This window comes from Mesoplodon bidens, assembly GCF_964165515.1.
Source record: "Mesoplodon bidens genome assembly, chromosome: 16".
Classification (NCBI taxonomy): Eukaryota; Metazoa; Chordata; class Mammalia; order Artiodactyla; family Ziphiidae; genus Mesoplodon; species Mesoplodon bidens.
In genome coordinates, this window is record NC_138173.1 from 9,155,746 (window position 1) to 9,168,346 (window position 12,601).

Below are 12,601 nucleotides of genomic sequence, written 5' to 3' on the forward strand. Positions count from 1 at the left end.
ACACAAACAGGGACAATGCCATGTGAAGATGATGGCAGAAATTTATAGGTCACAGAACTCCAAAGGTTGCCAGAAGACCACCAGAAGCTGGGAGAGAGGGATGGAACAGATTCTCTTACAGCCCCTGGAAGGAAGCAACCCAGCTGACACCTTGATCTTGGAGTTATAGCCTCCAGAACTGTAAGACAATTAGTTTGTGATACTTTGCTACTGAAGGTATATCAAGCTAATACAGTATCTTATATTCTTTTCTGAAGCTACTGCAAATGGTATTGTTTTCGTAATTTCATTTTGGGAGTGTTTTTTTTTTTTTTTGCTAGTGTAAAGAAATACAATTGATTTTTGTATTCTGATCTTATAATAAAATACAGAATAAACATGGTCTGGGAAGACTCATTTAATATAAGTTTATTGAAACCTCATTGAAAATTTCTTTTCCCCAAGTAAACCAAATTGATCAGTGAAGTCTTATAGGACTTAAAGAACAAGGTGTTCTTTAACAAAAAAAATTATGAAAAATGTAAAGCATATACTTCAAGGTAGAGAAAAGAGTATAAGAATCCTCTATATATCCATCACCTAGATTCCAAAATTATCAATATTTTGTCACTCTTGCTTTTCCCTTCTCACCTCTCTCAGATGAGTGAATGTAGCTATACTGCCTGGTGGGACAAACAGCCCACGAGCTTTGCCCCTGGGTAACCCTATCCCACCTGAATGGGAGTGAACTGAGTGGAGGTATTTGCTAGACTAGTACAGCTGCCTGCAATCCAGACCAGCACAGTGGCCAAACTTAATGTCCTTTCCAAGGGTGGAAAAGTTAGGGTATAAATGAAGAAAAGGAGAAATAATAGCTGAAGGTAAGAGGATGAATAAATAGGGTATGTAATGAGGGAACTCCAATATTACATTAACACCTCGAAGAGGCTCAGGGCAAGATATTGTCTCTTAGCTCAGCTACACCAGATGTCTGAAAGGGTAAAGCCATATGTTGCCAAGACCACTCCTACTTTTGGAATTTATGAGATCGAACGGAGGCCTGCCAATCTGAGTGGCCTCGCCCTGGGAGGTACTTTCATATAATGTGAGAATGGACTGGACTCATTATTATTAATGACTGAATGAGATCTAGCAATGTGCCCATGTCTGTTAACTGTTAGGATTCTTTTGTTAGAAGGGATGTGTGCTCAAAACCCAGAGGGTGGCTTTGGATAATATAAGAAATATATCTAATAAAAAAAAAATGAGAAAGCCAACCATTCTTCATCACTCGTTTAACAACTTAAAGCTAAAGTCATTAAGTTATGGGGTGTAATGTGGTATTGCTTAGAAATTGCTTCAGAAAGTACCGTTTATTAATTAATTTGCATATACACAATTATGTTTTTATTATAATTTGTTGTTATGGGCATATTTTCATCACATTTTTACCCTGGGAATACTGAAACAAATTGTGATACTGAAACTGAAGGTAAAACATTTATTTATGTACTTACCTATACATTCATTTATAGTCCTCCCATCCAAAAACAAAATAAACAAAGCAAAAAAAAAAAAAAAAAAGAAAAAAAGAAATATATCTGGTCTTTGTTTCCAGTTCCCGGCATAAACCTCCCAAAACCCATGAAATTTCCTGAATAACTGGAGTGACTTTTGTCATTCATAAGGATCCCTTTTGAGCACACTTGAATTTATGCTAATAAAACGACTTAGCATGGGGCCCCAGATAGCCTCAGGATGGGGCTGGTCATCAGAAAGACCAGGTGATTAGAAGGCTGGAACTTCCAGCCCACCCACCACTGGGAATGGACATGGGTGCTGCAGATTAAGCTCTATAAATCTCTTGAACCACAAGATTTGATGTGCTTTTGGGTGGATGAGCTTGTCCACAGGCCAGGAGGCTGTGTACCCCAGTTCCATGAGGGCAGAAGCTCCTGCACTCAGGACGCTTCTGGACTTATGGGTGAAAGAGTGGTGAGAACCCTCCTGTCTTCCATGAGGCCAGACACCAAAGAGATTTGTAAAAATACACGACAATTCCCATCTTCTCACTTCACTTTTTTTGCTTTGAAAATGTATTTTTTAAACTTATTGATGTTAACATGTAATGGAGTTCTTATTTTATTTTCATAGAAGTCATTTAAAAGATTAAATTTCCTTTCAGTTTTAATTTCTAAAAATTATATTGACACATATAATCCCCCAACACACACACACAAAACTCCTTGGAGTGCTCAATAAGTTTTAAGAGTAGTGCAAAGGGGTCCTAAAGCCAAAATATTTGAGATCTGTTCTTCAACACATTTCTTTCTTCACCATCTCACCTGAACTCTTGGCTGATGGGATAAAGATCCTTTTTGCCGTATTTTCTGCAAATGCCACTGGAAAGAAAATCTATCTCTTCCCTGACATTCCTTTCCATGAGAAGCCGTCTTTGAACTTAAGAGGACGAGACAGACAAGGACTCGACAAAATTAACACTCACCTTCACTAATTCCGTGTAGCCCGTTTCCTTGGGGGTCCACCACGGCTGGGCTTTCAGTCCATGAACGTTGTAGAGTGAGCGCTGCCACACAGATGCAAAGTGGCCTCTCTGGTGCCCAAGCTCGTACCACTTATATGCCTGGAAGAGATCAGAAAGACTGAACTCCAAACGAAGCAGTTTTACTAATTTTACAATTAAAGTCCCTAAAAACAAGGTCTGACTTTTAAATAAAGAGCTTGCTAGTCAGGTGCCCAAATCTGTTACACTGGCAAAAATACTGTTATTTGATTGGGTCTCTGATTATGACCTATTATTTTAAATAAATGTGTGTTTTTTATTTTCACTCCTAGGCTGAAAGCTCTCTGAACACAGGACTCCACTGCACTCACCGGTCTCCCCGGAGTGTCCAGCAGAATCTAGGACTTTGTTGAGTGGATAAATCATTTAAGACACAAAAGGGGACTATGTTAATATTTTAGCTTTCATTTCTTAAAGTCTGTGTTTCCTTTCAAAGGAAAGGAGTATGATTTTCATATTTACTGAATTGGGATGTTAAGAAGGACAGCAACTTCCTTGTTTTTTTTTTTTGGCCACGCCTGGTGGCATGCTGGATCTTAGTTCCCTGACCAGATATTGAACCTGTGCCCCGTGCAGTGGAAGCGGGGAGTCCTAACCACTGGACCACCAGGGAATTCCGGGACAGCAACATGAACAGTCTTCTTACGTCCACATGAAGAAGGCTGCCCCAAGGTAACGAAGTATAAATCCTCCATTAAAGAAGCAGACCGGGGCTTCCCTGGAGGCACAGTTGTTGGGAGTCCACCTGCCGATGCTGGGGACACGGGTTCGTGTCCCGGTCCGGGAAGATCCCACATGCCGCGGAGCAGCTGGGCCCATGAGCCATGGCCACTGAGCCTGTGCGTCCGGAGCCTGTGCTCCGCAACGGGAGAGGCCCGTGTACCACAAAAAAAAAAAAAAAAGCAGACCAAAAGAAAATATTATTCTGAGTTAGCAGTAAATAGAGTGACAGCCCGCATTAGATTTTTTTAGAAGGGAATTTTTGTTCCTAGTATTTTTTTTTCCTGCCATAAGGGATAACATTTGCGGTTGTAGGCTAGCTGTAACATGATACAACTTGCCTCCAAGAAGACTAACTAGGCTTTTCAGGGACAGCTGGCTGCAGTCTGCAGCTCCACACGTGCCCTTCAAAGGACGCCCGAACCATAACCTCTCCCAGGGGCCCTCCCCACATGCCTCCTGCACCGTGCTCACCCCACTGTCTTTAGACTGGAAGATGGTTCTAGGAGTGTGCCTAATGGTATCCCCTCCATTATTTTAATTCTGATCTAATGATTACTTTTGAAGAGTGATTTCAAATACACATTTTGATCAGTGAAAACAGGCAGTTAATATCAAGCAGAGTAAGAAGATAGAAGAATATCTTCATAAAACCCCATCTTACTTTAGATGTAAGAAATAATAACTTTTAAGTCTCTTAAAATTCATAAGTCAAAATTTCCTTCTTTAGAAAAATCAAGTGTGATAGCAGAACCACTCCTATTTTCAGTAACACTTTTCAGCTTACTACTAGCTTGTGCATGCATAATTTCATTTGATCTTTCCAATAACCCCAAATAGCTCCATTTTACAAATGCTCAATCTGAGATTTAAAAAGACTAAATATGTTGAATTATCACCCAGGGCAATTTATTGGCAATTTATTCCTCTTTCCTTCTATCTTTGTATCATTAAAAAAAAAACTATAACAAGGGATCTTCTTACTTAATTATCTTTCTCAATAATATCTCAAATTAAGAATGTATATACTAATCACTTATATGTTTTCCTTGAAATACATGTAAGTGGTAACCATAAAGTAATTTCTTTAAAAACGGCTCACGGTTCTTTGATTTCAAAAAATATAGCATTTTACCTTTGAAATTAAATTGACAATTTCAGTTATTTTTGTCCAATTTAAATTTAGGATTTTGTTTCCTATAATTTTCAGTGTTAAAAACATTACTAATTACAACAGATGATTTTTGGAAACTCTTACAGTCCATTAGATTTTTAGTCATCAACAATTCATTTTAAGGACTAGGCATATTGTTAGAGTAGTGAGAAAGAAATTATTATAGGAAAATATACTATATTATTATCATATTATATTAATATACATATTATAGAAAAACTTATAACTCTAGTTCAGGAGTTAGAAGTCTGAGATTTCAGTCTTGGCCTTAACACTCACCAGGCTGAATGTCTGGGCAAGAGACTTTGCTTACAGGGGCATGTTTAACTGCCCATAAGAGCTTTTCTGACACTCAAAGTGCATCAAACAGGGCCCTTGGTTTTATATCCTCTGCCATTTAACTTTTAGAGAAACAAAACTGTGAAATGATATATTTGAAATTAAAAAAAATCATCTTCAACGATACCTTCAATTATATAAGGGACCCAATGAATTCAGCCAGACTGCTTTTTTTTTTTTTAAACATCTAGACTACCTCACAATAAAAGTTGCTAGAAAATCCATGATCAAGTTGTTAGAATCCTCTGAAAATGTCCTCTTTACAGGAATACTAAAATAGACAGAAAGCATACCTGGGCACCTTGTTAAATATGGTCTATATCAATGTCTGCTATACTTTAATACCAGGTATAGTTTACACACACACACACACACACACTCACTACATAACTACATAGAAATAGTATGTCAAGAGAGTCTAACTCAGAAAAGCCCAGGCCACGTTTGGGGCCCGTGGTACGTGACCCCAGCCAGAGCCTGTTCTGCCTGGAGCGTGGTGCACAGGGGGACATGGGACACACACTTGTGATGAGAACAGGTGGTCCAACTGGCCTGGGAGAACCATGAATGCCATAGTTTGGGAAGAGGGCTTTATTTCTATTTTGCACCATGGGGTTCTTGAGCCCAAGATGCCTGGAAGAAAGTAAGACTAAAGCAGGAAATGACAGCCAGGTTCTTGCAGCCAACACAGAGGTGGACGGTAACAAAGGCTGGAATTAGAACAACGACCAAGCAAGAGGGAAGATGAGATGGTCGTCAGACATCCGAAGAAGCTGACTGACCTGACCGGACTGGAGTGAGGAGGGGGCTTGTCACAGGAAAGGGAGGAGCTAAGCTGATTCAAGTCTGGATCCTGGGTGTTGGCAATGCCATCCAGTGAGAGCCAGAACCCAGGAAGAAACGTGGTTTAGAGGAGAACAAGTGAGCTGCCACTGCGGCATCGTGTGGAGAAACTAGGTAGGCAGTAGATTGTGGACTTTGAGTAGGAGACCAGAGCTCGAATGTGGATTTGGGAGTTACAGAAATTCTGGGAAAAGCTGAGGCTGAACTGCTACAAGAGTATCATGATTGGTCTTTCTCCCGCTTCCTGCCCATACGAAATGATCCCGTGAGAAAAGCCAAAACTACTTTATTGTCAGCTTCTGCAGCACAGAGGCTGTGGGTTTGCTTCTCCTTTCGTGCCTGGAGCAGTGCTTAAGGGCACGAAGGAAGGTTGCTTCCCGGTATGAAAACTCAGAGCACGAGAGTCAACTCAGAGTCAACATCTACTATGGAGAATATGCTAACGTGGGATTTCTATAGGCTCGTTTCTCCTATAAGGATGAATCTTTGTGAGCTTTTAAATTCAAGAACTGTGCTGTTCTTTGCGTCTTAATGATAATTAAGCTGATAGAACAACTCCATAGGTTCAAATCCCAAGCCCTTAACAATGTGTAGTAGTGAATTCTTTGCCCTTGAAGTAAGGGCTGTTTTCATCTAAGATGTGAGAATAAATCACAGACTTCTTTTATCTGCCTTTGTCCTGGACCATGAGATGTTGAAAGGTAAATTAATTAGTGACAATTACATTTATAGCAATCACATATGAACACTTATCAAGGGTTAGATACTGTAGCAAAGTCTTTCTTATCCCTCTCATTCAAAGGAGGTACCAGGCATTTGCATCTTAAAAGAATGAAGGAACACAAAAGTACTACTCAGCAATTTCTTCTCCCTTCTTTCTCTTTGTCTCTCATTTCTCATTCTATTCCAGTTGATTGACTGGTAGGTCAGAGCGGGAAAGGTATAGATACATAGAAATGTATAAAGAAAACAGTGTCAATTATCCAAATTTCTGTTGCCCAAAATTGGTTCCTGTCACTAGCTGGCAATTACCCCATCACAAAACCCCTTGCTCCAGTGACCCCTCAATTGTCCAAATGGTCCCATGTTCTTATTAATTTTAGAAACCCGAACCTATGTTATCCTTAGATGTCACTTTATTACATATATGGAACGCATGGTTACAAAGAACCAAGGACTCACTACAGCCCTTGATCCCTGACTCTAAGGACAGCCCAGCCTAGAGCCTTGCGATGGTGAAGGACAGCCCAGCAATGTTGTGGGAACCACAGTGGAGGGTGAGAGTTTGGGAATTTACATAGTATGATGTCATGATTAATGACCAAATGTTATGTTTAAAGAAGCTGACACTGCACTCAGAAAAAAAGGAATAATCACTAAGAAAACATGTGATTTGCTTTAGCTACTATATTTTCTGTGTCAATACCAGTCATTATTATAGCTATAGGTATTCATCTTCAACTTGGCAATAAATATTTTGGAGGGTAAATTACACAATTAACTACTGGGTTCAGTGTGCCTAGGAATCAGTTGAATAAAGACTTCATTCTAAAAATAACTACTTTTTTTTTTTTTTTTTGCGGTATGTGGGCCTCTCACTGCTGTGGCCTCTCCCGTTGCGGAGCACAGGCTCCGGACGCGCAGGCTCAGTGGCCATGGTTCACAGGCCCAGCCGCTCCGTGGCATGTGGGATCTTCCCGGACCGGGGCACGAACCCGTGTCCCCTGCATCGGCAGGCGGACTCTCAACCACTGCACACCAGGGAAGCCCTAAAAATAACTACTTTTTAAATTCCAAAATAAAATAAAAATAAACCTAGGCAAACTGTAAAATTATCTCAAAAATATTTTAAATATTTCAAACACATCTCTTCATTTCATAATTTTAAAAATATTTCTTCAAGGCAATATCTCTCTATAGATACACACACAGGCACACTAATTAAGAGGCCACTCATGATTATTCAGATACTTTCTTGAAAGAAATTATAAAAGTCAAATCCCCAAAATTCTTTATAGGATTTAGTAGGAATTGTTAGGTTGTTACAGAAAGTTTAAATCACCACCTTCAAAAGTTTATGCTTAACACATTTTTTTCAATTGTAACTCTCTCATAGAAATACTTTCCCCCTCCTCTATCTTCTGTTAAAGAGAACAAAAAGTTCACGAATGCATTACCTCTTTGTTTCCAACTCTTTGCATGGCATCCCCCAGGTGGAAATAAAATCGCCCATCATCAGTGCCAGGATCCCCAGATTCTATTCCTTCCTGTAGAAAGGACAGTGTCAGTATTTATGAAAGAATTAAATACCAGATTTAATTCATTGATGTACTTAATGTTTTCTAAGAGTCAGAAAATCACCTCAATATTAAAGTTTGGCAATTAGGTTACTGGTCAACATTTACAATGCAAAGCCAAAAGGAGGAGATAAAGTTCAACTTAACAATATATTCATCATCAATTAACAGTGGAATACCCCACAAAGTCAGTATGACACTTTGTGAACTGTCTCTGCAGGAGCAATCGCATTTCAATATCTCAAAGAATTTCTTTGTCTGAGTTTCTATCACATTTATTTTGCTCTCCAAATCTGACCATATGTCACCTAGAGGCTTTTTTATCCCTGAACCAAAATGTTTAGTTGCTCATAGATGTTTGAAATGATAGAGACCCAACTGCAAATAATATTTTTTTTCCACTCAAAACAAATGTATCTTCACTTTTCAATGAAATCTTTGACAGAACATACAACAGGATTAAACCCAGTTGGAATCTTTAATTTTATTAAACACTTCCTATCCTAAAACACTCAGCTGATTTCCATCCCCACTGTCCACAAAAGAACTGAAATTTAAATTTATGTAAAAATAAGAAAGAGAGAAAATATTAAAGCAAGAGAATGAATTTAGAAAAGTAAAAGAAGGATGAAGATACAACATATTTAAATGTCTAAAAAACTGCATCTTTGAGGCCTTTTCACAAGAAGCCCATTATCTTTTACTCAGAAGAAATTTTATTTGCATAATGTTGGAAAATGGCAGCATGGAACAGAAGCATCACTCATGAGAGGAGAGCTGTGAACTTGGCTCTTGACTGACTGACACTCAAATAAACGTCCTTGCTCATTAACTAACGAACCCTGCCCTCCACTTCCTCATCTCTGAGCCAGGAGAGTACTGTTAGGTCCTTATTATATGAAAGGAAACCTAAGGGGAACACTTTAAATCAGAAAAACCCACAGGCCCCCAGGGTCACGGTAGGGAACAGGCAGGTTGCAGAGGCCCAGTGACAGCCAAGACAGACTGAGGGGTGCATGCCCACCTCAAGGGGACACCATTGCTCAGCTCCTGTGCTGAGATGTGGGCCACATGTGAACTTTCCAGAGACACCAGAAATCTGCATGATTACATAAAATGTTCAGATTTTCAACTAAGGCAAGCAATTAAAATTGTTTTTAAGAGAATTATGCTGGTCAAATAGAACATGCAAGCTACTTGCAATCAGTGGGTCACTATTTGGGATCTCGGATCAAAGTCATGTGAAAGAAAGAGATCACAAAGGTGGATCACAAAAGTGCTACTTAAAGTTCACAAGTAGTCAATCAGCTACCTTGCTGATATGGTAGCTACTAGCTAGTGTTACTATTTAAATTACAATTAAAATAAAAAATTCAGTTCCTCAGTCACACCAGCCACATTTTAGATGCTCAAGAGTCACATGTGGCTAGTGGCTACCATATTAGAGGATACAGATAAAGACCATTTCCTTTGTGGCAGTAAGTTCTGTTGGAGACCCCTGAGCCAGACCAAATGTGATTCTGGTGAACTTCAATTTTTATGTGAGAAAAAAATGATAGCATATTTTAATCTGAGTCTTTAAAGCAATTAGGCTCTTGGGGATTTGACCTATTCAGTCTGCATTTGTTACCTCGCTTTGTAAAGGTTTCCGTGAGCCCTGTTCAAAGTCATTTCAATGTATAATTAAATTGTAAAAGTAACACTTAACACATTGTCCATATTTTAAAATATTTTATCAACTAATAACAACTGCAGTTTTAGGAATTTCTTCATACAATTTTTTCCAAATAGCCTCTGCTCACATGGTTGGTACTTCTACCTCTGATACTCTTGATTATGCTGAAGGTCCACACTGTCTGTGGATGTCATGGTCCAAGGGTGTACATTTTAGCATTGAAAAGAGTCAGCAGTGCATGCCAATCAATCTACAATATATATATCAAGGGTGTCCAAATGACTCAAAGGGATCAGAAGAGGAAAACAGAGGAAGGGAGGGAGTTACCTTTAGATAGGGGATGCTCTCAGCGATCTTGTTCTGTGCCTTCAGAATAAAGCCATAATGCACTTTAGCAAAACCGTCATTAGGCGCCACATTCAGAACCTAAACTCAAAGAAAACAAAAAGCTATTGTGATGGACTATGAATTCTACAAATGACCATCAAAACAAATTTTAATTAGTTTTGCTGTACAGTACTTGGACTGGACTATGATGTTACAGCTTAAAATGCTCTAGTATTTTGTCTCATTGTAATACATTAGGCTTAAATGGCCCCATTTCCCCTCAATTCAAAATGTTCTCCAAGAATGAAGAAATGAATAAAAAGGCAATGACCATTAAAGCATTGCTTTAACAATGCAAATCAGCAAAACCTCGGTCAATTTCATGACTTCAGTATTTTTTTAGTGATCAGGAAAAACTGCTTTAAATTAGCTTTACTTGAAGTCAACTCCAAATGGTTATTATACATTTCTTTATGTACATGCTTTATACATTGCCTTAATTACGTGAAAATTTAGATTTGCATTCAAAATATATCATGATCCATCATAAATTTCTTGAACACCCAGACTATTTTAAGGACTGAGGATAAAGTGGTGACCAAATCCAATATTCTGTGATAAAACCCAGGTAAATATTTAATATAAATCAGATCATTGTTTATTATCGTATGCGTTTACTATGATTAAAGATAAATTATGCAAAATGCCTCTAAATTAAATATTAGCCGTGAGAAACCAAAACAACATTCAACTTGTGAAGCTGCTTAGACAAACTAATTTACAGACCAAAAGTGAAGGGTGAAGAAGGTTTGAGTTGAACGCATGTAGAGAAAAGATGAATATCCTACAGCTTCTCTTCATCCTTGAGCCTGAGTAGGAAAAAGGAGTCATGGGATCTTTTACACAGAAGGAGTAAGCGTGCTGGGCAGGGACCCCATACTCTTGGTGAGTCCACAGTGCACACTGCCAATATTTTAGTGTTTTCCATCTTGCACCTGCGCCTGTACCTCATCCACTAGCAAATCCAGCCAATGATACCATCACAATATGTTCAGAATCAAACTCCTTGTCCCTTCCTCCACTGCTGCCATCCTGGTCCAAGTCTATCGTCTCTCTGCTACCTTCTTACAGGAGCCGCCTAACTGCCGACCCTCTGAACCCCAGCCCCACTCTCCTGTAACCCATTCTCCACGTGGGTCCTGAAAGGACACACTAAATCCTAAGTCAGATTTTATCCCTCCTCTATGCAAAACCCAAAGGGGTTTGATTTCACTCAGAGTAAGACCAAGTTCTAGGAACAGTCTCTAAGACCTCCCTTGGGCTGGGCCTCTCTACTTCTCTGGCCTCCTCTCCTATCCACCCCCATCAGCCACTCTGAGGCACCCTGGACTCCTTGCTGCTGCATGGGAGGCCAAAGGCACCCCTGCCTCAGGACCTTTGCACACACAGTACTCCTTTGCCTCAAGCCGTCTTCTCCCAGACATCCAGATGGCCCACTCCCTTACTGTGATGAAATCCCTGCTCAAAGGTTAGCATCTCCGTGAAGCCTAAGCCTAAGCTGGATCACCTGATATAGAACAGACCCTCCAGCTGCATCACTATCGCTTTCTAACTTGTTTATGGTGAGACTCCTTTTTCTTCATAGCACTTGTCACCATCTGGCTTATTTTACTTGGATTTCCTCCACACAGATGGAAGCTCTGCAGGGATTTTGTCTGTTGCACTCACTGCTGACCCCCTGTGCCTGGAGCAGTGCTGGGCACGTGGCAGGTCGTGGAGAACTCTGTACTAACTGAGCGGATGGGTGCGTGCCGGGCTCGACTCCCCAGCTAGATCCCTGAGAGCCCAGACTCTGCCTCTGCTGCACCTTCCACGGCGCTGTTACTGAGTCAGGTGCTGAGCAAGAGCTCAGTAAACACTTCTGGAACTGAACTGTACTGAGGCTGATCACATTTCTGGTAGCACAACTATGAAAGAATTATTACAATTATTGCAGCTACACAGATGACATTTCTGTTTACTGTGGACACAGCCATCATCTCAAGTAATGAGCAAATGTATTAATTTACTAGCTATTTTAGAACACGCAGAACTTTTCTAGGCTCTGGACATATCAACATAAATGGTATTTATGGATGAATAGGAGTTCACCAGGGAAAAGGAAGGTGGGGGTCTTTGGGGGAGGCATTCAAGGCACAGGAGAAAGTGAATAAAAAGAAATAGTGGGCCAGGAACAGCAAAGGCAGTGAGACTGGAGAAAAGGACAGGAGGCAAACCACGGAAGGTCCTGTTCAGTATCACATACAAGATAATCCTCGGGGGGAGTGGAAAGAAATGACAAATGCTCTACCCATATCTGTCTCTGAAATATAATATGGACTGTGCAACTGCTCCAGGGCTCTCCTCTCATCTGCATGGTGGACAGTCCCACGTCCCACTCATACACCTGCTGCTGTGAGGGGAGGGTGGGCGATCAGGACCCAGAGTGACCGACAGGGCTGCCCTCCAGGCTTGATTCTTTATGGTCACCTACTGTGCTTACTGCTGTTCACATGAGGTGCATAATGGATGCACAGGTTGTATTATCTACTTGTAATCAACAAACCCTCAGAAAATGAAGATTTCTAAGGAAACCAAATTGAGATTAATACTAACAATGTTAC

General features: G+C 40.1%; 1 protein-coding gene across 4 annotated transcripts in view; it reads right to left on the bottom strand.

Annotated features, from left to right (window-relative positions):
- ASPH (aspartate beta-hydroxylase) overlaps positions 1 to 12,601 on the bottom strand; it is a 228,333-nt gene that overhangs the window by 57,038 nt on the left and 158,694 nt on the right. For all 4 annotated transcript variants that reach the window (XM_081214293.1, XM_081214294.1, XM_081214291.1 and 1 more), the window contains 3 exons: positions 9,939 to 10,037; positions 7,817 to 7,906; positions 2,486 to 2,623 (listed from right to left, as the gene is read on the bottom strand). In XM_081214293.1, coding sequence (XP_081070419.1) covers positions 2,486 to 2,623; positions 7,817 to 7,906; positions 9,939 to 10,037 — 327 coding nt within the window. The remainder of the gene's footprint in view (positions 1 to 2,485; positions 2,624 to 7,816; positions 7,907 to 9,938; positions 10,038 to 12,601) is intronic.